The 23069-nt window shown below is 41.0% G+C and overlaps 2 protein-coding genes and 2 long non-coding RNA genes across 4 annotated transcripts; 1 reads left to right on the forward strand and 3 right to left on the reverse strand.

Moving 5' to 3' along the window:
• Positions 1-758: 758 nt before the first annotated feature.
• On the reverse strand, positions 759-16955 carry LOC119128697. The gene is made up of 3 exons (XR_005099063.1): positions 16946-16955; positions 10205-10209; positions 759-892 (listed from the first exon to the last, which is right to left on the reverse strand). It is a non-coding gene; the product is annotated as an uncharacterized LOC119128697 (long non-coding RNA).
• Positions 1375-8201, reverse strand: dele1 (DAP3 binding cell death enhancer 1). Its single transcript, XM_037261383.1, has 12 exons — positions 7993-8201; positions 6651-6768; positions 6242-6344; positions 4888-5032; positions 4577-4771; positions 4086-4171; positions 3907-4003; positions 3602-3744; positions 3115-3273; positions 2934-3026; positions 2115-2268; positions 1375-2050 (listed from the first exon to the last, which is right to left on the reverse strand). The coding sequence occupies exons 1-12, from the start codon at positions 8021-8023 to the stop codon at positions 1806-1808; spliced, it is 1569 nt and encodes a 522-aa protein (XP_037117278.1). The 5' UTR covers positions 8024-8201; the 3' UTR covers positions 1375-1805.
• bicc2 (bicaudal C homolog 2) lies at positions 9410-22884 on the forward strand. The gene is made up of 19 exons (XM_037261363.1): positions 9410-9736; positions 13008-13054; positions 13342-13411; positions 13541-13620; positions 13702-13863; positions 13965-14018; positions 14676-14891; positions 14978-15229; positions 16065-16196; positions 16290-16479; positions 16948-17087; positions 17155-17363; positions 17761-17866; positions 18237-18276; positions 20429-20586; positions 21281-21476; positions 21553-21716; positions 22193-22292; positions 22366-22884. Exons 1-19 carry the CDS (start codon positions 9475-9477, stop codon positions 22494-22496), a joined length of 2709 nt encoding a protein of 902 aa, XP_037117258.1. The 5' UTR covers positions 9410-9474; the 3' UTR covers positions 22497-22884.
• LOC119128696 lies at positions 13418-14828 on the reverse strand. The gene is made up of 3 exons (XR_005099062.1): positions 14752-14828; positions 13698-13840; positions 13418-13578 (listed from the first exon to the last, which is right to left on the reverse strand). It is a non-coding gene; the product is annotated as an uncharacterized LOC119128696 (long non-coding RNA).
• Positions 22885-23069: the final 185 nt, after the last annotated feature.

Below are 23069 nucleotides of genomic sequence, written 5' to 3' on the forward strand. Positions count from 1 at the left end.
CGCCATTGAACAAGTCAGGTGGGTTTTTTTTCTTTTTTTTTTTTGCAAACCAGGTAATGACGTAACTCCATCTATGCCACAAGTATCAAACTCAAGGCCCGGGGGCCAGATACGGCCCGCCACATCAGTTTATGTGGCCCGCCAAGACAAATTGTGCAAAGAAATTTGTGTCATTACTAGAATTGCTAATTCTCTTCACTTTTACTAATATATTTTTAAAAAAATATTTGACCAGTTTTTACTCATCTGATTTGAAAAGGAGTTATTTGTCAGTTTGTTTTGTAGCTTTAACTGTATATAATATGAGGTGCTCATACATTTATTTGGGTTGACAATCATAATGGCCCTCCGAAAGAAGCTATGACTACAATGCGGCCCGTGAAAAAAATGTTTAACACCCCTGATCTATGCCCTACCTCACACCGGAAGACGTGAATGCGTTACATACTGCATAAGATGGATCTGCTACCATTTGTATTAATATTTTATAAAGTATTTCTTGCTAATTTCCGGTAAGATGCAAGTCAAGACGTCCGCCAGCATCATTAGGTGCACCTTTCTGGAACTGTATAGAGGTGCCAAACTACACTCAGACCAAGTAAACTCGCAAATTTAAATTACAGACTATATCTGTACCTGGCCAAAGGGCAAATATAATCTAGCAACGCCTAAGAGTTGAATACCTCTGTGAGAGTCATTTAAATATTAGAGAGTTTACATTTGAAACATTTTTTTAAATTCAAGAAATAGATGTTTTTTACTGGGGCACAAAATGAGCCGTGCATGAACATCACCTGTTCAAAGAACAAAACCAACAGAATGCATGAACTCACAACAAATTACATACTGGCAAATCAGAATTTACACAATAAATCAGGTTTGTTCGGACCTCCTCAGTGGAGACTGTCGAACCCCTGAGACCAACTCACCGAACCCCTAGGGTTCGATCGAACCCAGATTAATTTGGGACATAAGAGTGCAAAGCGCAAATAAAATGACAAAAAGGTAATTTGTGGTTCAATGCCAATGAGAGCACTACAACTTCTCAAATTCCTGAATGCTCTCACAGGATAATTTATTGTTGCCGTTTGACAAGAAAGGGCGAGTGGGGATGCTCGTCGCGCGACGTGTTTACATCGTCTTCAGAAACACATCGCATTTTGATGATGCTCGAGTCGTGTGACTGTTTGCAGTCGGGGTTGCCATATCCTTTTCCCCCCTGTCTATTTAAGCCTTGTTTACAGTGTGTTTAGCATGGTTTTATTTTGAAGTCTAAGAAGAGAAAACCTGGCATCCTTGAAATAAATGAACTGCCGTTCAAAACCATTCATTGGCCCCGGAATGAACGCGTTCACGAAGCAAAAATGCACTACGTTCAGTTTCCATTCGTCCAAATTATGAACGAGTTTATGAACTTTCGTTTATTGAAGGCGTTCAGGTACAACACTGAATACTACACACACTGATTTTCACCATCCTGCATGTATACATGTAACACTCTAGTGAAAATGCACACATGCATTTGTTGAGCACCCATCATAGGTGTTATGTAGAACTACAGATTGATAGACTGCTGAGATAGGCTCCAGTGTATATTGTTTACGAGTGCTCGTATCGGAGATTTTGGATGTAGCCCAATATCATCCTGAATTGTTTTGTGGGCTGATAGCGGATCGATAGCCAATATCAATATTGCAATCGGATAACCGTAGTTTGCATTTCAAACTACAGTATGCACGTGTGCAACCATAATAAAACCATAATATATCAGAACAGATAATATATTTTTGTGCTGCACTTGGCAGTTAGCCAACCCCTACCATCCACTGGTAGGATTTTCCCTCCAAATCTTGTGGATGAAGATGAAGAGCGGGACAAGAGAGCATTGGGGTCATATCTATGCTCCCGGTGCTCCAGCAGTAAGGCAGGAAGGGAAGGGTGCCAGAAGGGCTTGTGTCAACACGCACGTCGTCGGCCAGAGAGGACATCGGTGGCTGAAGATCGCGGTCGAACACAGAAAAGCATGGCAAAGAACGGATGGAGCGCAACACTGCAGAAGATACAATAAAGTCAGTAATTTAATCAAAAGACACACAACATGCACTTTCACTCACCGTCCGTTTCAATGGGAGATGCCAGTGAAAGCTGAGCCTGCTTGTTGCCTGCTTGAGCCGCTCGTTTGTACAATTCAATTGCTTTTCTCAGGCTTTGAGGGACCCCAAAGCCGCTTTCATAGCACTGGCCCAAAAGGAGCAGAGCAGTATTATCCTAAACACAAGGAAGGAATAAATATCCCAGGTCATATAAAGGAGCTTCACGATCAATTAACACATATCTGCTGTGGTAACTTATAAATATATTAATATAGTTATTTGACTATACAAAATATTAATATCTACAGCAGTATTTCTAAACACTTCTGTTGAATTTTTTAGTCATATCTGTATATTTCTGTTTGAATTGCATGCAAAGACACTAACGTTGATACACAAGTCAAAAGCCCTTTTTTGCATTTTTGAAAATGAAGTCAAACAATACATTAAAACCTCACTCTACAAATGGAAAAAGCACTAAAACCTTTGATCAAAGTGTGCTGTTTTTTGTAATACAATAATTTGTCATTTTGCCACTGATTGTACCCTCTGGCAACTGTGCTTCTATGTTGTGTTTTTGTGTTTATCTAAGCTAATATGGAGAATATTATAACTCTCGCACAGTTCTGAATTTTACATTTTGTGGTAACAGCTGGTTTCTTTCTGGATACATATTGATGCTAGCATTGAAACACCTTTTCATTTCATTGAAACACCTTTTCATTTCATTTAGAATTCAAACGATCTATCCTCCAAGTACTCGCGCAGATGGAAAAGTAAAGTTCTTAATAAAAAATCAAGAACCCTAAGAAGGCTGTAAGCATAAAGAAGGTTGCTCACATTGCTCTCGGCTGCCATCTGCAGATAATGCACTGACTTGCTGGCATCTCTCACTGGCTCCCAGGAGTACACAGACGCTAGGCATAACTGAGCCTGAAAGAAAGGAATTGAGGTAAAAAAAAAAAAAAGAAACAATATTGGGGAAAGAAAAGTAACATTGATTTGTGATGATGATTCCCACCTTTGTCAGACCTGCTGCAGCAGCCTTCTCGAGGAGGCTGATGGCTGTGTTCAACTTTTCTTCACTCTCGTACCCGCTCCTGGTCAGGAACAGTTTTGCGCATCGGTACTGTGCCTGTTTGTGACCCGCCGCTGCTGCCCGCCAATAGTAATGGGATGCCTACAGGACGGAACAGGAGAAAAAGGAGACTTGAGACAACTAAGAAAGCAAGAACTTAAATTACTACATTGTGGTAGAGTGTGAGCTTTTTACATGTCTTCAAGTGGCTCTCAAACATTTTGTACTGTGTACCACCTAAAAAAAGTTTGTAAAAATCAAATGTAAATGTATTGAACTTAAAAAATAAATACAACAGAAGTGTATTCAGCCAGTGATTTTGCTCTGGGATTGAGTGGCAGGATGCACCCTGCCTCTCACCCAGAGTGTGCTGGGATAGATTCCAGCTCACACATGACCCTAATGAGGAAAAGCAATATAGAAAATAAACCTTCTCCTTGTCCTTGCGAACTCCTCTCCCCTTCTCGTAACAGACGCCAGTGTTAAACAGAGCCTTGCTGTAGCCCTGTTGAGCTGCCGCCAAGAAACACGTGAAAGCTTCCTCGTCGTTTCCACTTTTGACTCTTTGAAGGCCTGTGGTGAAAATTGAAACAGAAATTTAGGTGAAAACAACAAACACACAGATATTGCAAAAAAACTACCATGGGAAGAATGTTGTGTAAAATAAATACATTTTGGTTATGAAAGAAAGCTGGCTCAGTGAGTAACAAGTAGTTGAGGAGATGTAATTGATACCAATAATGTTTAGGATTATTGGGACGCTGCTGTCTGCTACTTTTTCGAGGTTCTGTGCTGCTTCTGCCAATTTCTCGTCTGCGCCTTCAAACATTGACTGAAAACCAAATCACATTTAGTCACATTCGCACAACGGCAGCTATAAATAAAGATTAATTCAATGAGGTCACATTGTAAACCTTGTCACGAACATCATCCGTCATCTCTGTGCCGTCTTTCTTGAAAACATTCTCCTGCGGGCAGGAGGCAGACAAGTAGGCGTCACCTACAGGAGAGCGGGAAAAAAGAAACATTTGTTCCGATTTTGCTATTTAAAGCGAAGTTTGTCAGTCTAAATAACTTTTGAACATTAATGTCAAATTAATTCACAAAGGTCACATTAAAATTTATAGAGCTCCTGTCTGCGATTCAGTATTTGTGAATTCTCCTATTCATGGATTTTTGGGGGGAACCTATTCTTTGTTAATTGTTTGAAAACTGTTTTTGCTGTTTTTAGGGTTAGGCCAAAGCCTTGTGTATAAAAGTATTGGCTCAATCTCTGTGCCAAGTAACAAAGCTGAAGTGAAGGGAGGATCGTCGTGTCTTCAACAAATAGACCCGTCGAATAGGAAAGTAATTATTTGCTGCCATCAAAAGGCTCCCATTAGCGATTATAAACTACTGAACACACCTTGTAAAGGCGAATCATGGCCCAACACATCCTGATGGCCTGAGCTGGTGGCGTTAGAAGTCAGGCAGCTCTGCTCACTGGAACTGTTTGCCGCTGCATCACGTCCAACACTGTTGCTGCTACTGCTCTGATCCAAGGACTGATTGTGCAGACACAACACACTCTTTCTTTGTAGGACCACTTCATTCCTTGAAACTGAAGACCAGCCCGAAATGAAATAATTCAAAATAAAATTTAGAAAAAATAGGCCGTGGTAAGTTTGATAAGATTTTCAGGAGAGGAAATTGAACTTGCAAACATGCAGTGCTCACAAGTATCCAGCAGGAGGCGGTAACCACATTTCTGCAAAGTGTGTGGTGTCTTCCACACTCCAGAAGTTGGACTTGGCTCAGTACATGAAGAGAAACTGGAGTGGATCCTCCTGCAGATCTGCATGAACAGCACTGCCGTCGCACCCTGTGAATGAACAGGTGCTCTCATCAGTAACGTAAGTGGTGGATCGTTGAATGTGCTACAAATGACAAATTAAAGTGAACACGCCAAGCGTCACCAAACAGCAGCTTTTTACTGTAGTGGAAAGCCTGATCACTTGTTATTTCAAGGTTCAATCGAACCAAAATGCATTTCTGTTCTCATTTTATTTACTTGTGACAAATGCATCCACCCTGACTTCATTAACATGCAGAAAACAATGGTAGGGTCCACGTCACCATCTGCTCTGTATATAATTTCGGGACTATAAACCGCACGAGCTAAAATTAGGGGAAAATTTAGGTTTTGTTCCATATATAAGCCGCACCGGACTATAAACCGCACGTGCCCGCAAGTTATTTACAAAGAAAGACGGTACACAGAAAGCCTTTTTAAAGTTTTAACAACGTAACTTAACATTTGTTTACAAACACTGCCTGCCTCTAGTTCTTATGTTAAGAGCCAAATCAACTGCCTTTAACTTAAAAGCGGCATCATGTGCATTTCTTTTGTCCCCCACAAAGAGGGTTTGTGTATAAAAGCTTCCTTTCTTCAGTAATGTCTGTCTTGATCTCGTTCTGTCTCTTCTTTATATGAATTATACGGCACTATTTGCCTGGCGGATGGACATGCGGTCAACACACCACTCTTCTCCCCAGTGACCGTGTCACATATCCCACCGCCCAGCAAAGCGGTGCAGCACAACAGCGGTCCACAGCCTTTTTACGAGTGTATAAGTGTATTCGTCATGACAAAAATTACGGGAAAAATCCATAGATAAGCAGCTCCGGACTATAAAACGTAGGGTTCAAAATTTGAGAAAAAAGTCGCGGCTTAGAGTCTCGAAATCATGATAAATATGATCAAGAAAATAAGAACAATAAGTGTTTTTGTCAGAACTGTGGACAGTCAAACTGGTGCTCGCTATGTTTTTTGTTTACATGAGTGGAATGCTTTCAGGTCTTGAAGTGGGTTATTTCAACTTCCGTGCAATCTGGATTGCAGCATTTTGATTTATTTGTGGTGAAATACCGTAAGTGAGAAGTAACATTGAGAGGTACTGTAGGAACGACTTCAAAGGTATATCTTGAATTTTAGGACGATATCAGAAAGTCTGCTTTCTTTGAAATAATAATAAAAAAAGTAAATTAAGATTATTCGGAGTCACATACTCCTATAAAGAGTAAGACATACCCATCCGACAGCATCGAGAGCGGTGTAACGAGGCAGCTTGGTGGAATTGAATTTAAAGGCCCGCTGTTTCTTATTCCTCTCGCCATCCTCTTCTTTATGGGAGCTGGAAAAACATCAAGGCAAAAGAGAGAAAAAAAAGCACTTTGTAAGGGCAAAATATTTGTGATGTAATTCTACCCAAGGACAAACTAGCGTTAAACTGCAAAATGCAATTTTGTAGTAATACTAGTACTTCTGAGCTGTAACGCTGTGGAATTAATTGAATTGGTGAACTGATGAATGCAGGATAAAATTCAACATTTGAATCAGGCAAGCATTGCAGAAGGAGACGAATGTGTAAAACATCTAATTGTGAACGAAAATTGAAAACTTCAAGTTCTAACATGGCTTCTTATGATCGAAAATATACCTGCTGTCAGAGGTGTTTATAGAGGTGGAGAGAACAGTGGAGGTGTTGATGACCTCATCTTCCACATGGTGATTCTGGGGGAGACGCAATGGGGTGCTGGTGTGGTATCGATGCAGCACTGCAAAGACACCAGCAGGAAACATTCATCACAAGCACACAAACCAATGTTTTCCAATTCCACTGCTAATGAATTTTGGGAGGTAGTCAAAGAATCCATTCATTGGTTGTATTGTTTATGGAGTTCTGAGCAATTTATTTGAAGCAGCAAAGTTTATTGTGCAATTGAGTATCCATTGTAAAGTGTTAAAATTAATACCACAAAATCACAAAACTTGACTCAAATGAAGAGAACATTTTCTTAATCAATCAATAAGTTTGGGTAATATGGAATAATATGGAATTCAATATAAGCATTTACACTTAAATGTTCAAGTGTTTCTCTTATGTCTTCATAAGCATTAAAAGAAAATACAGAATGGCTGACCTGTCACGTATTAAGTTTAACAAAGAAACATATGAATGGATGTATAAATCCAAGCTCTTTATCAAACAAAAAAGTACAGGTACAGATTTATTGACAGCAAAGCTTTGCTTATTATATTTAGGCCACTTTAATAAAAACGTCATAAATTACGGCAAAGAAAAACTCAATTCTAATTCTGAATATTGTCAGGATGAACTAGGATGACCAGACGTCCTCTTTTTCCTGGACACGTCCTACTTTTGAGACCTACAAAAATGTCCGGGGGGAATTTCAAAATCGTCAGGGTTTTTGTTCGACTGCCTCAAACATAATACATGTACAGTACATTGTCAATAGAATTGAACTCCAATTCCCGGTTTATCTGTACGTTCGCAAATAAGGCAGGAAATAGGGTTGTGCTAGCTAGTCTACATTGAGTGTTTACAAGCAATGCCGAAACGAAAATGCACGTTCAGGGAGGAGCTTGTCATGTACTTGCGTGTCTGTGGCAAATGAAAGTGCCAACGACCTACAGGCACACACAATACTTAGTGTAACACTAAAAAATGTCAGTGTAATTATATTTTTGACAGTGTAAATATGTTTTTGTTATTGTGCATATGTTGTTTTGCGTTATTCGGGCCAATAAATGCAATTGCTATATAGACACCATGTCACTTGTTCATAACGTTACACCGATGAACCCCCGCCCCCTTTTCAGAAACCCAAATCTGGTCACCCAAGATGAACACACACAAAAAATGTTAAGGTTAACATTAGAAAACACCTAAGTAGCGTTTACAGTGATCAAAATAAACATGAGGCCAGATGTCGGCGTCACTCAAGAAGTTTCCATGGTGCTCTTGACTTTCGTTTTACCTCTCCATGCGAGCCCTTTCACCCGCCACATAATTCTTCTTCTATTCCACGGCAACTTCCATCAACGAATAATTAGCATCTTCCCATTTCTCAAACTCCAAGCAGAAGTGTTACCTCTTTAATCGGATGTTACAACGACGTACCGCACTCAAAGTCATGAGTGCCGTACGGTGAGGAGCAACCCGGAAGTGGTTGACATGACGCAATCGAAAACGTCTGAGTGGTACAACAGCGCTACCCTGTGGTGAACGATTTAAATGAGCGGTAGACAGACCCTGGGTTTTAGTTTTGGATTTTGAACATATATGACACCTCCAGAGCGAAACGGGAGTGAGGTGCTATGTCGCCTTGAATCCAGGGTAAACTTTGAATAGCTTTATGACAAGTTGTCACGGTGACCGTCCTTGAGTCTTTCACCTAACCCATTTATTTATTGAGGCAAAAAAATAAAAGCACGGGCATCTCATTCTAACAAATAAAGATTCCTCATACACCTACACTAACTTCCCAAATTACATTGTGGGCGTCATCTTTTTTATACCATGCATGACAGGGTGAGGTATTTGTTTTTCACGTGTTTACCTAATGTGGCACAGATCCGCACAATAAGACGTCCCGAATAAATAAAGCGTGACGTTCAAGCACTGCAAGGATTTGTTCTCAAGAATACAAGTAAAAATTGAATTGCCATCATAAATGAAGAAAACATAATATTTTACAATTTTTTATTTCTTTATTGAAATTGAAGATATAAAATTATATTTTCATTAATTTTCGTTAAATAATTACTATTGTACATACCGATGTTTCAAGCATTACAGAATCAACCAAAAATATTTTGGTAGTTACCAATTTATTTATAAACCTTATATTGGATAGCGATCTAAGCTAAACCCAGTGCACGAGTGCGAGTAAAAACTGATGTTGAAACCTCTTTGAAACTTCATACAGTCCACTCGATGTAAGGGGAAAATTGGCAGATGTCGCAGAACCCCTCAGGATCAGGAAAGCGTGATTATTTTGTTAGCTGTGAGCTCTCATGTGAGGATGCTTTCAACGTGTGCGCGCGCGCGTGTGTGAGCGTGTGTACCCTTGCGTGTGCACCCTTGTGTGTGCATGCGTGCGTGTGTGAGTCCTTGACTTGTGGAACACTGATGTAGAGATTACTGACGATTTATTAGATTGTTGTGTGTGTGTTTGTGTGTGTGTAAAGCCCCTCGGCTAGAGAAGATATGACCTGTGCTGACCGACTGCCCTCGATTACACATCCCAGTCAATGCATTGTTGGGCCTCACACCACTCAGAGAGAGAGAGAGAGAGGTTAAATTTGTGAACTCATGGGGTGGGGGGATTTAAGGGGGGTGTCACTAGCCCCCCCCCCCCCATTTTTTTTTTCTTTCCTCATGCTCCCCTCGTCTCCTTGGTCACATACACACATCCTCACGCTCACACACATACACAGACGAGGGCTTTAGTCCTGCTATGGCCAACACCACCAGCCCCGAGGAGAGCTCTCCCACCCAGGGCGCCGTAGCACCACCGGAGCCTGAACTGGAAACTAGCGTAGAACCCGACTCAGCAGCAAAGCCTGAGCCCAGCGAGGCCTGTTGTGACAGAGAGGATGAGGAAGAGGAGGAAGAAACAGAGCCGAGGCAGGAGAATGCTGGAGGTCAGAGTGTGGATCCGGAGTGGGTGGAGGAGAGGTTCAGGATCAATAGGAAGAAGTTGGAGACCATGTTGTATGGTGAGTCAACACACATAAGATCATTTAATATTTTGGACTCTATGCTGACTCTATGCAGTATTACGTATTTCAATATATGACTCATCGTTTCTCTAAATTTTTGTTTTGACTCACAAGCAAACATTTTTGATTCAAGCACTGTCTGAGGGAAATGAACTCAAATCAATTCACCTCACAACAAGCAGCACTTAGGGAGATCGTGAACAATTCTTCAAAAGTTGTTTATTTCCAGTCCCAGTTTAAATCAAACTAAACATAAAACAAACCGACTCAGTGGGAAACGCCATAAACGGGCTCACGAGTATCATCATTTTCTTGGGGTTATAATTCTTTTGGCAATGAAAATTTAAAAACAAAGGGTGGAGCCACAAGTGTAGACAGATTGATACCAAAAGCCATATTTTCTTTAGCCTATGCGAAGAATGACTAACTGCAGCTTACTGAGTTGTAACCACTGTCTCCATGTACAGTGGCTGGACTACGAATTGATGCCCTTCAAAATGCAATGGGGAAAAAATTCACACAAAATCCTTAAAAAAAATCATTTTTTTTTAAAAAATATACGGAAATGGTGAATATCCACTGTGTATTGCCCCCAGGTGGCCAAGGCATGCGCACCACATGAAGCAGCACAATGTCCTTAAAGTAAAAGAAAATATATTTTTTAATTCTATTGAATTGTGTTTATTAATTGCATTTAATGATAAAAATCAGTAGCATCCAATTTGAGACCATGGCCCTCAGTCAGGTGCCGTGCTGTCTTCGGGTCAGCGATGAGAGCTTGCCCTACGTTCAAGTATCTTGGGGCCTTGACCGAAGAGTGGAACAAAAGATCGACAGATCAACAGTAACGCAGACTTTGTATAAGTCCATCGTGGTGAAGGAGATGAGCCAAAGGTGACGCTCTCAATCGGATCTATTCTCCTTCACAACCTCATCTATGATCACAAATTGTGACTCATGACCGAAAGTACAAGATCCATGCAGAGATTCTGTCGACATAAATTTTTGCCACAGGGTGCCGGGGCTCTCCCTTTGAGACAGCGTTTGGTCACCCGTAGGGAATCAGACTGCTGCTCCTCTGTTTTGAAAAGAACCAGAGGAGATGCTTCAGGCATCTGATTAGGATGCCTCCAAGACATCTCCCTGGTGAGGTGGTCCACCAGGAGATGGCCCCGGGAAAGACTCGAGACACACTGGAGAGACGACTACTGTCTTGGCTAACCTGGGAACGCCCCGGTGAAAGCTGGAAGAATTGGCTGCTGCCCCTGCGCCCCAACCCTGGATAAGCATTAGAGAATTGATGGATGGATGGACATTTTGAACTCATAACAAGAACTGATGTTAGTTAAAACGTTGATACAAAAGGAAAAACGACAGACTGTCGTGCCTGGTCAAAAATAGCCATAAAGAACACTGAACAAGGCTTGAGGGTTAATGGAAGGTGATTTTTCATTGTGGCCAGCCTAAATGCTTGCCTCTCAAGGCCTCCTGCTTGTTGCCACCATCCATGCAGTAAAATCATGTATTATCATGAATGATTAATGACAGCCTATGGGTGATACTTTCATAAGTCTTATTGCTATTATCATGCCTGTCTGGGATGAGGAGGTAACAGCCGTCGTTAGTTATCGCAGCCTGGCAGCTTTATGACAAATGCCTCCACTGTGTCACTGTGGAGACTCATTGTGTCACCACTGCACATGCTGTACGTGCTCACGATGGTGGGAAGTAGCCAAATACAAGCAGTCAAGAATCTGCACTTAAGTATTTACTTGCTAAACGACTTTTTACTTTTACTCGCTACATTTGAAAACAGATATCGGTATGTTTGATTTCTTTGTTTGTCAGGAATTATTTTGTTTGCAGGAAGTTTTTTTATTGTGCCAAGTTGCCAATAGGTGTATTGTACAGTATATAAGTCAGGGGTGTCAAACAATTTTTTTTCGCGGGCCGCATTGTAGTCATAGCTTCTTTCGGAGGGCCATTATGACTGTCAACCCAAATAAATGTATGAGCACCTCATTTTATATACACTAAAAGCTACAAAACAAACTAACAAATAACTCGTTTTCAAATCAGATGAGAAGAAAATGGTCAAATATAAAAAAAAAGATATTAAAAGTGAAGACAATTTGCAATTCTACTCATGACACGAATTTGAAGCACAATTTGTCTTCGCGGGCCACATAAAATGATGTGGCGGGCCGTATCTGGCCCCTGGGCCTTGAGTTTGACACCTGTGATATTAGTGAAAGTCAAAATGCATCATTACTTTTTACATTTCAAGTACACTACAGAGTCTGTGCTTTTGAACTTTTGTAAGAACAGGATTTGAATCAATTCTTTCACCAGTCTTTTTTACACAATTATCTATACTCCTACTTAAGAACAGTCGACTGTTCTTTTGTCCGTTGACACACTAATTCTGCTGTGATACTTTATGGTGTATGAATAGCCTCAGTCAGGCTGTAAATAGTCTATCTCGTCAAATTCCACTCTCTTTGACCATGAGGTACTTGAGTGGATTTTTCTCCTCAATACTTCTCTGTTTTGTATCCGTGAACTAATTTTTGTGGTCGAGTGGGAGGTCTTTGCGTCACTAAATGTCAACAACGTCAGTAGCCATTTCCAAGCTCATGTGTGTGTCCCCCCCCCCCCCCCATCTTTGCCACCTTCTCTCTCCACCCTATACTATTCTCTCCCCATTCCTCAGCTCTAGCCAGGGTTACCCTGAGTGATGGAGGTGGGAGGGGCAGTCTAAGAACTACCCCCCAACCTTGTAAATGTCACCGTGGAGCCATGGCCTTTTAAAATTCTTTTTATTCCAAGCAATTTCTCCTTCCTTTTGTGCCAGTTGCTTAGCTAATATCAACATTTGAAAGTTGTCAACATTGTTTAATGCTGATCACACAAAAGTTAAAGTTTGGAGAGTTGGAGGACAGTCTGACAGGACTCATTTGAAAGGGGACCAAAAAAAAGCAAACTGTAAATATTCTCAAAAGTATACAGTATGTACAGTTGACTTTTTTTTGTCATGCATTATTTAAACGGTATTGTAAGTGAAGTGATAGAAAAAAAAACTGCTACAATGCAGCAGTGATTCAAAGGATCATCTATTTGATTGCACAACTTGATTCATTGCAGCACTTGTACTTTCTCGATTTCTTTACAATGGTGAGGCGGCTCTTTGCTGATTCTGGAAAGAGGGGACTGCAGTGATTTATACCCTCCTTTTTATTTTCATTTATTTTCACTGTGTTCATTACAGCACCAAGAGCTGGAGATGCTATGACTGGCGAGGAGTTTTTTGAGAAAGTAAGTCCAAGACCAAATTTGCCACATTTAATTAAGAAGGCAAAACTAATGAAAGTTTCCTCCTCAGTAGACAGCGGCCATTGCTAACATCGGTGCATAAAGCTTCTCTATGAGAAATCCCGCGATAACATGTTTTCTTGGTATAATGATTACAATCTTTGAAATGCAAATGAGACTTGCTATTCATAGAATCTGTACGTGCTACATATATTCTGGAAGCATACAGTGACAGATGGCTTCCCCCCTCTTTGCAGCTCTTTCACTCTCCATTGTTTTGGCCTTCACAGGTGATGAAAGAAACTGACACTCAGGTGAAATGGCCTTCCAAGTTGAAGATTGGAGCCAAGTCAAAGAAAGGTGGAAGATTTGTAGTGTCACTCACATCCTATAATTAGCTCCATTTAGTTGTTCCCTGCTACTGTTTATATCAATCGCTTGGCAGTCAAACTACATTGTACAATCTTACTAAGCTGTTTCCTCTTGCAGACCCACATGTGAAGGTGGAAGGGAAGAAAGCCAATGTTCTGGAAGCCAAAAAGAAGATTCTAGAAGTTCTAGAAACAAGGGTACTCATTGCAATGTTAAAACGGTTATTATATTTAGTACATCAGTGGCAATATAAAATGAAGTCTTGATTACATACTCAGGTAAATAAGGTCACCCTCAAAATGGACGTGGCCTACACGGAGCATTCCCATGTAATCGGCAAAGGTGGCGGAAACATCAAGAAGGTGATGGAAGCCACTTCCTGCCACATCCATTTCCCAGACTCCAACCGCCACAATGCTACAGGGGAGAAAAGCAACCAGGTGTGCTTATAAAACCAAAGGGAGCAATTAAGACAGACAATTAAGAACCTTTATAAAAGAAAACAAGTGCAAAACGTTTTTCCACTTTATGACTATACCAGGTGTCGATTGCTGGACCCATCGAGGGAGTGGAAGAGGCCAGGAGGAGGATTAGAGTGAGTGGTTTATTTAGTGTCGGGCTGTACATTTGGCACCTGGGCTTTCAGTGGAATCTTACCGCTTAAGCCACTAGTAGCACCACTAACATGACACAGTTTGAGAAACTGTCCATACTATACAAGAATGGTCAATACCGCTTGTCCCCACGGGGGTCGCGGGCTTGCTGGAGCCTATCCCAGCAGTCATCGGGCAGTAGGCAGGGGGACACCCCGAACCAGCCGATCGCAGGGCACACAGAGACGAACAACCATCCGCACTCGTACTCACACCTATGGGCAATTTGGAGTGCTCAATCGGCCTACCAAGCATGTTTTTGGGATGTGGGAGGAAACCGGAGTGCCTGGAGAAAACCCACGCGGGCACACGGAGAACATGCAAACTCCACACAGGGAGGGTTGGAGGTGGAATCGAACCGGACATGCTAACCAGTGTGCCAAGCCGCATTATGCGGGCAACATTCGTGCCATAATTACTCAATTTAGAATTTTTATCTTGAATTTTCTATATTTTTCCGCAATGTACTGAAGCTGCGATAAATGAACCGCGATGTAGCGAGGGATTACTGTATACAGTTGTGCCAATTTCAGTGTTTGTCAAAAGGGTCTGTTTATCTGACATCATCTCATCCTCTTCTCTTCCTTTTTACATGCTAGGATTTGCAGCCACTGACTTTGACTTTTGACCTGCCGGTCAGCTTGGCTCCTCAGCCTGTGCCAGATGCCGGCTCACCTCTCATCCAGCAGGTGGTGCAGACGTTGGGGGTGAGCGTGAGCTTCAGAGCCATCCCACCACAGCCTCAGGCGCAGCCTGCCTTCTTTGGTAGCTGCTGCACCGTGTGGGGCCTGCAGGGCAACGCCTCTGCAGTCAAGGTCAGCGCGCCATGAGCGTCAGAAAGCATCGGTGAGCGCCCACGAGCTGCAACCACAGACAAGTGTTTCCATGTATGACACGGCAGAAGGCAACCTGCATTCTGATGGAGCTGCTTGTCGGATCAGAGGTGACAGGGAGCGTGGTGACCAGCCAGCTTGACGTCACCTCACAGCAGCATCTCTTCTTGCTGGGGCAGAACGGAGCTCACTTCCTGAGCGTTATGCATCACACTCAAACCCAAATCATTCTACCGGACCTCAGCGCACCCCAGAACCTCCCCTCACTGATCATACAGGGCAGCCCGGATGGAGTGTGTCTGGCCCGGCAGCAGCTCATGGTAAGTTTTCTTTTGCTCTCTGAAAAAATGAAAATCAACAGTCAAAGTATGAGTTGCAGCATAACAACACAGCCTGTATGGCACTAACTGAGCCAAGTCCTATTTCCATCCTCAAAATATCACATTTTGTGCATTGTTTTGTATTCTTTCTCTGTACTTCTCTTCCAGACTTTTGCATAGCACACTGGTTTCACACTCTGGAACACAAAGACTTATGGTAGCACAAACATAAACAAATAAACTTTGAAATTCTTGGATAAGTTGGTGAAGGGTTCAACTGAGGATGGAGAACATACAAGAGGCATATAGAGTGGCACAAATGCTCCAGGAGCAATTTGAAATATATTGTATTCTCTACTCCATGTTTGTGCCTCCTCCAGATACTTGGCAGTCTAACAAAGGACGACAGCACAGAAGTATACACAAAAGTCTAAAAAATAAGCATAGAGTGACGTTAACACTAAAACAGCAGAATAGTGGCAAAATACAATACTGCATTGACATAAACAGTTAATCATTTGCCAGTGAGTCGTTAGTATCACTACCGTGGTGTCATTGTCACACAGTAAGGACATTTAACCTAAAAAAAATACACCAGCATCAGTGTGATGAGGACCAATATAGAAACCGCAGCAAACATTCTGAAAAAGAAGATGCTCAATTGGTGTCATATTACGATAATGATACCCTTATCAAGTTTTACACATGGCCAAGAATGACATTATAAATGCTTTATTAGTACTATGACAAAAAACTTTCCAATTACTCGTCACACTTTTTTCAGGAAACTATGTATTTGTGTCATTTGTGTGTGTGTGTGTGTGTGTACACGTAGGACTGTCTGCCTGTGTGCTTGATGTTTGACATGCGGGAAGATGTGGAGGCAGATCCTTGTGCGCTGGCTCAGATGATGCAAAACCTTGGAGTCTTCATTAGTGTCAAACCCAAAGTAAAGCAGACCAACAAGGTAGCACAATGTTAACCCAGTTCAGTTGTGCATCGTTCTCTTGTGTTACCTCTTACAATTACCAACAAACCTCTTACATTTTACATTTTGCAGTCAGTTGTGGTGAAAGGTCTCGAAAGGAACATCCAATGTCTTTATGAGGCCCGTCGGCTGTTGTTGGGTTTGGATTCTTGTGACTCCACCAAGGTAACCAAGGTGGCACCTGACCCCGTTCTGGCTGGCAATGAGTTGACCAGCTATTGGCTCAACATGTTACTCCAGCAGCTGCGTCTCTCGGAAAACGGTGAGATTTTGCGCACACTGTAAGGAGTGAGGACACAAAAGTTTTGAAAATACTTTGATTTTGTCATCCAGCTTTTCTTTGCCACTGTCTGCTCTTTGGGATTTTACAATCGATGACAATTGACATTGACAAATATATACACTTAATTAAAATCCCTAGTACTTATAAAAAGTGTAGAAAAGAGAAATGAGAAAAAAAACATAGAAGGTGACAAGTACAGTTCTACATAATTTCACTAAAACTACAAGCATCATAATAAACATGTTTTTAAATCAATACATTTCTGGCAATATCTTTCAAAACAGAACAATATAGACTACTGTATTTGGGTCGATGGATGCAACTCTTGTGCTTTATCTCATTACATTGTAGAAGTAGCGATAATAATTGTGGCCAATAATTTCTGGACAGACTGACATTTTAATGAAATATCATTTTCAAATAGCTGTGTTCTCTTATGTTCAACAGGCCCTGTCCCTGCACCTGCATTCGTTCCGGAGGTTCTAAGTAGTATGAAGGCTCGCCCATCACCACCACCAGGACTACCCGCTCCCACTGAGGAAGGGAGGACAGGACTGAAGGGAACAGACAGTCGTCCATTGGAGAAGGTGCTTAATAGCTTTGACAATTGGAAGAAAAGAACATCCATTAAGTCAAGATGTCCTTTCTATTTAGATCCTAGAAAATGATGACCAGTCTGGCCAATCAGATGATGAGAGCTCAAAGGAGATGGTGATGATGATGTCATCCGAGGATGCAATGAACATCCCCAGCGGACCCAGGGTGACAAAGATGGGTCGGAGAGGGAGTTTGCAGGGTCCCGAGATAAACAAAGTTTTCCACCAAGCCAGACGCCACTCTACAGGGCAGGCGTTTACGTGCAGGTGAGGGTCAAGACAATTCAAATCCTGAAATTGAATCTTTATAATAATTAGCATGTTCACTCCCTTTGCTCAGTTATTTAATTTATTGATCCATCCATCCATCCATCCATCCATCCATCCATCCATCCATCCATCCATCCATCCATCCATCCATCCATCCATCCATCCATCCATCCATCCATCCATCCATCCATCCATCCATCCATCCATCCATCCATCCATCCATCCATCCATCCATCCATCCATATAGTATAATACGGAACAGATGTGTGCAAATCCTAAATGCTGCGATTACGATTTCCTTTGTACTTGGTTTTGTCGTGTTCTGCGCGGTTTAATTTGCTTCCACACAGCCACCCAAGTTAATCTTGTGTATGTGTTATCTCCTGAACACAAGGATGCTGAATGCAGAAATGGAGCGAGGGAGGATGGAGCGGAGGAACAGCCTAAGGAAAGACGTGACAATGTCTCGGGATGTTTACGCAGACGTCTCAGAATTGGAGGTGCAAAATAACACACATGACTTGCTTTTCACTCTTCCAATGTACATGACAGCCGTGCAAATTAATGCTCGAGTGGACACAACTGCAGCAAACTCATTTTCAAGAAGTACAAGTATAGAAGGAAGACATGCTTTAACGTTTTTGCATTTTTACCAGCATGTCTTACTTTCTGATTGATTTCTGGGCCCTTTTGAGATCTTTTGTGTAATCCCTCACACTCCAAAGTCGAGCAAAAGTATTAACGGCGCATGCAGGATGTGGTGTAAGTATTGGTATAAATGAGGTTTAACCTGCCTGCACTCAGAGGATGGAAAAGCGTTTCAATTCCATGCATTATTTACCTGCTTTATATCCTGTTTGTGGTCTGTAGGTTTATGACTATGAGAAGAAGAAATTGCTGGCAACCAGAGGTTAGTGCCTCTAAATGTTTCATTCCTGTTCCTGTCTTGTACTGTGGCTTCTGGTGCTAAGCAAAGAGTGCAAACCAAAGCCCATTTTACAGTTGATCTGTGACCCACCGTATTCCGCGGATGCACCGTAAAGTCAAACGGCTTTTAATATATACGCACGCACACACACACACACACACACACACACACACACACACACACACACACACACACACACACACACACACACACACACACACACACACACACACACACACACACACACACACACACACACACACACACACACACACACACACACACGGTGCCCCAGTGAAGATCTGTAGTAAAATGGGTCAAAATTTCCCTCAGTGTTGCCTTTATTATGGGATTATGAATTTGCTGTTTGAATGGGCCAACTGGGGCAAACTCACACATTTCACGACATAAACGTACACCCTCTTGGCTGTGTGCTGTTACAGGTTTGACACACCTCTCAGTTTCTGCTTGTTTTTGTGCTGTGTCTCAATTTCAACAATTTGAGCTTGATTTAATATGCCAAAGACTGGCAACAAGAAGTACCGCTCCCAATGAATTATTTAATACCTGAGCCTACTTTGTCCATTCCATGAATTTCGGAAGTAGAGCTTGAACAACCGCAATGATAGACAGACTGCATTGACTTGTTTTGCCATGGCTAGTCTCCCACAGCTATTTACAGCTGCCCATCAAATGCTATTTCACTGATTTGTCTTCAAACAACTTCATATTGAATGAGTCTGCCTAAAGTGTGTGTAAGATAGAGCTACTCACACTCTGCTCTGTTTAGCACAGATAGTAGTGTAAAAACCCAAGTATTGATTCAATGCATATACTACATCTGTAAAAGTAAGTACAACAATATAGACTGAAATATACTTAACGTTACTTACATACAATAAGAGTTTTGACAACTTCCCACAAAATAGTTTCCGTCTTTTATTACCGTAATTTTCGGACTATAAGTCGCACCGGAGTATAAGTCGCACCAGCCATAAAATGCCCAAAAAAGTGAAAAAAAACCATATATATGTATATAAGTCGCTCCTGAGTATAAGTCGCCCCCCCACCCAAACTATGAAAAAAACCCGCGACTTATAGTCCGAAAATTACGGTAGTTTGCATGGAACTCAATTGCATTGAAAAAACAATCCCTAGACTCTAAGCTTTGCCACATGCTAAATTCTGACAGACTAATTAGGACTGAGCTGACACCAAGTCTTGTAGAGCAAAACAAAACATGACAAACAAATAAATAATAAACAATAAAATAATAATAAATAATAAAATAATAATAAATCATAAAATAAAATGTATGCTTTTGCTCACATACATTTCCCCTAACCATGTTCGTTACTTATCAACGTAAAGTAACATTCCAGGAAATTGTTCATTGACCTTATCCCTATACTGGAAGCACAAGGCGGAAAAATCATCAAATCTGTCCAGAATACGAGGCACACAGTACCTTACTGATGCGGAACACTCTCCAGATGGGAGCACCTGCGGGTGACTCAACTAGTCAAGCAGCAAATGACGACCAAAATGACTACAATTGGGAATGATCTGGTGATGAGGATAATCTTACTAATGGATGTGATTACAACAATGCCTTGTCACAATGGATATTGTGCCTGTTAGGGCTACCTAAAGTGACAAAATATTGGAATTCAAAAACTCCCCAGCCAAAATCCATAAATGACATTAAATAATACTATTAATTCAGTAAAATCAGAACATGAATATCAATTTAGTACCATTCTAAACCAGTGGCTCTCAAATGTTGAATATCACCTATTGTGAAAAATAGTTAGAAGGCATGACCGTTGATCAAAAATGAAGCAGAGATTTTATTCATAAAAGGTATCTATTATATATTTTTAAGCTACTGTAAAATTGTGCACAATTCGAACATTAATCGTGTACTTAAACATAGGAAAGCAAAATAAACTTACATGGTTCAATTAAAACGTTTTGCACAAAAACGTTGCATTAAATAATGTCACACAAAAAAATTTAGTCACAAAGTCTAAAAAGTGTCTTTTATTTTATTACTACCTAAATCATATTCTGCTAAGATACTTCTACTTTGACTTACCCAAGTGAGACTGCTTTCTGTGTTGTCTCCTTCCAGCAATGCAGAGAAAGCCAGTGGTCACTGAAGTCCGGACACCCACGGACACTTGGAGCGGTCTGGGCTTTTCAAAGTCCATGCCAGCAGAAGCTGTGAAGGAGCTGCGGAACATCAGCCGTCGCAGCTACAAACCCTACTTGAGCACAAGCAGCAGCCAGGTACAAATCAGCAATTAGCCAGCTTAACACGAGCGGCTCTCACTAGTTTTTCAACAAATGATACCTAAGTACTGTTTTTAAAGTTTCCCTGAGGTATTTTTGTTGTTGTTGTGTCTCTCAAACTGTTTGACAAACGGTTTTGTTTATACGTGGTGAACAAAAGGAACTTGAATGCTTGTCGCCTGATTGCACCACTTTGGTCAGCAGGAACAATAATAACAGCAAGTTTTTTAAGTGTTTCCCTGCTAAGGTACATATTACATTCATAAAAGCTGACATCATTTAAAAGTGAAGTGAATATATATACACTACCGTTCAAAAGTTTGGGGTCACAAAATAGTTTGGGTGACCCCAAACTTTTGAACGGTAGTGTATATATTTATTTAGATAATTATTTATAGATTATATATATAATCTTCTGTGTAAAAAATCTTATAATATATATGTATACTTATATTCATAGATTATATATAATCTTATACAAATATAAGATATAATTTATCATATTTAATTCATAATATTTTATTATAATAATATTTACACTACCGTTCAAAAGTTTGGGGTCACCCAAACAATTTTGTGACCCCAAACTTTTGAACGGTAGTGTATATATATATATATATATATATGTATATATAATAGTGATAGTAATATAATAATTTGACAGTGAAATTTACTCATTGCATCATTGCAGTCATGGGCCAATCAGAGCGGGGCAGCGTCTCAAGGGAGTAATTCGGACAACTGGAGGGACAGACGGGGATCTCAGCCCGCCTCCTCATCTTCCTCCTCCTCCTCTTCTTCTCCATCCTCCCCACCACCGACATCCTCCTCATCCTCCTTCCACTTCCCCACGTTCACATCCAACAGAAACAGAAATGACAAACCCCGTGAGTCCCAGTCGGTTCTTTTAGAAGTAGGAATTGGACAACGAAAGATATTAAGGTATGGCCCTGTTGCCTACAGCCGAGGGCTTTCCGGGTTGCAACTACTTTGACGACGTGTGCTCATCAAGGAGGGCATCCACCTGCAGTCAACGTAGCCCCTCCCCCCAGATGATGGACGACCTTCCGGAGCTCCTCAGCCAATTGGGATTGATGAAGTACATTGATGTGTTGGAGCAACAGGAGGTAAACAAAAAATAAAAGGAAAACAGGCTTTGTGTTTAGCGGTCCACTCATTAATATATTAGTTTTCATCTTTTGAGAATTTTAGTTTAGTGTTAATTTTTTATTATATGGTGTATTTGCTGAGTGCAAGATTAAACAAAAGGTCACTATGATATTGTGTAATAAAGTAAAGTAAGCTACAATTCTCAAACGGATGTTTGAACTTCTTCCATAAGGACAAACAGCAGTACTGAAATAAATACATTTAAAATGAACCCTGAATTTTTTTCTATTATTACTTAGTTTTATAAACATCAGATATAGTTCCAATTATTTTTTTGAACAACTGCATTTTCACATGTATCTTATTTCATGAACAAAACAAAAAAATTATAATCTGTATAATTGCAGTTTTACTTTTTTTTGTGACAATCTTGGTGTTCTTGATCAACTACCAGACGCTTTTATTAACTATAACAACCTTGGTGTTCTTCTAGATCGACTACCAGACGTTCCTGACATTGTCTGATGATGATCTGAAGGAAGTGGGCGTGTCCACATTTGGAGCCAGACGCAAGATGCTGTTGGCCATCTCAGGTAATGTCATAGCTAGATTTTTCATCACTGATGTGACCCTTCTTCAACACTAAAACCAAATAATCTTGTTCAGACCTGAACAAGAGCAAGAGGAGACCTTCAGACACATCCAGTGTAAAGTCTGGATACCTGGAAGGCGGCGCCAGCGGTAGACTGCCACGTATTTCGGACATGGAAGTTGCTGCCCTCAGTAACCGCTGGTGAAAGCATCTTTTAGCCCACTATGAGTTCGTCAGTTGAGGAACTGAAGCTCTAACATATCGTTTCACTTAAGTCAGAAACAACAAGAACAAAATAAAAATAAAAAAACGTAGTAATGTATGCCTTCCATCGACAGCCAAATTCCAAAGCCTTTTCTATAAAAATCAAGACAAGGAGGTCTTCTCTTCGAAGTGTTATGTTTTGTTTTGAGGGAAAAGTCAAACATTACATTACATTCATGATACTAGCTCTTCTGTGAGTTTCTTGTGTGCCTTTCTTTTTGCAAAATTATATTAATGGTCTCATTACCCACTACCTTTATTCAAATGTAAATAGACCCTGCCCCCAAATGACACTGTACTCTGATACAAAATAAAACCATGATGCTAAAGGTGTTTCCTGTAATCTGAATCGGTGCATGCAGAAAAATAGATGGGGTGCAACGTAATATAAAAACTACTGTGTGGAGTTTAGAAGTTCTTCCTGGCCGGACCTGTGAGAGTGTACCAGTAAGGGGTGTACCCCGCCTACTACTAACCCTAACCCTAAAACAGCTGAGATAGGCTCTACCAGGCC

The sequence above is a fragment of the Syngnathus acus genome, chromosome 10, assembly GCF_901709675.1.
Source record: "Syngnathus acus chromosome 10, fSynAcu1.2, whole genome shotgun sequence".
Taxonomy (NCBI): domain Eukaryota; kingdom Metazoa; phylum Chordata; class Actinopteri; order Syngnathiformes; family Syngnathidae; genus Syngnathus; species Syngnathus acus.

Excerpts from the sequence above, each read along its gene's own strand:
- dele1 (XM_037261383.1), bottom strand. The coding sequence starts at position 8,023 with ATGTGGCGGGTGAAAGGGCTCGCATGGAGAG. Across the intron at positions 6,769-7,992 it reads GAAAGGGCTCGCATGGAGAG|TGCTGCATCGATACCACACC; the intron begins GTAAAACGAAAG and ends GTGTCTTTGCAG. Across the intron at positions 6,345-6,650 it reads ATAAACACCTCTGACAGCAG|CTCCCATAAAGAAGAGGATG; the intron begins GTATATTTTCGA and ends ATGTTTTTCCAG.
- bicc2 (XM_037261363.1), top strand. The coding sequence starts at position 9,475 with ATGGCCAACACCACCAGCCCCGAGGAGAGCTCTCCCACCCAGGGCGCC. Across the intron at positions 13,055-13,341 it reads GCGAGGAGTTTTTTGAGAAA|GTGATGAAAGAAACTGACAC; the intron begins GTAAGTCCAAGA and ends TGGCCTTCACAG. Across the intron at positions 15,230-16,064 it reads TGGCCCGGCAGCAGCTCATG|GACTGTCTGCCTGTGTGCTT; the intron begins GTAAGTTTTCTT and ends GTGTACACGTAG.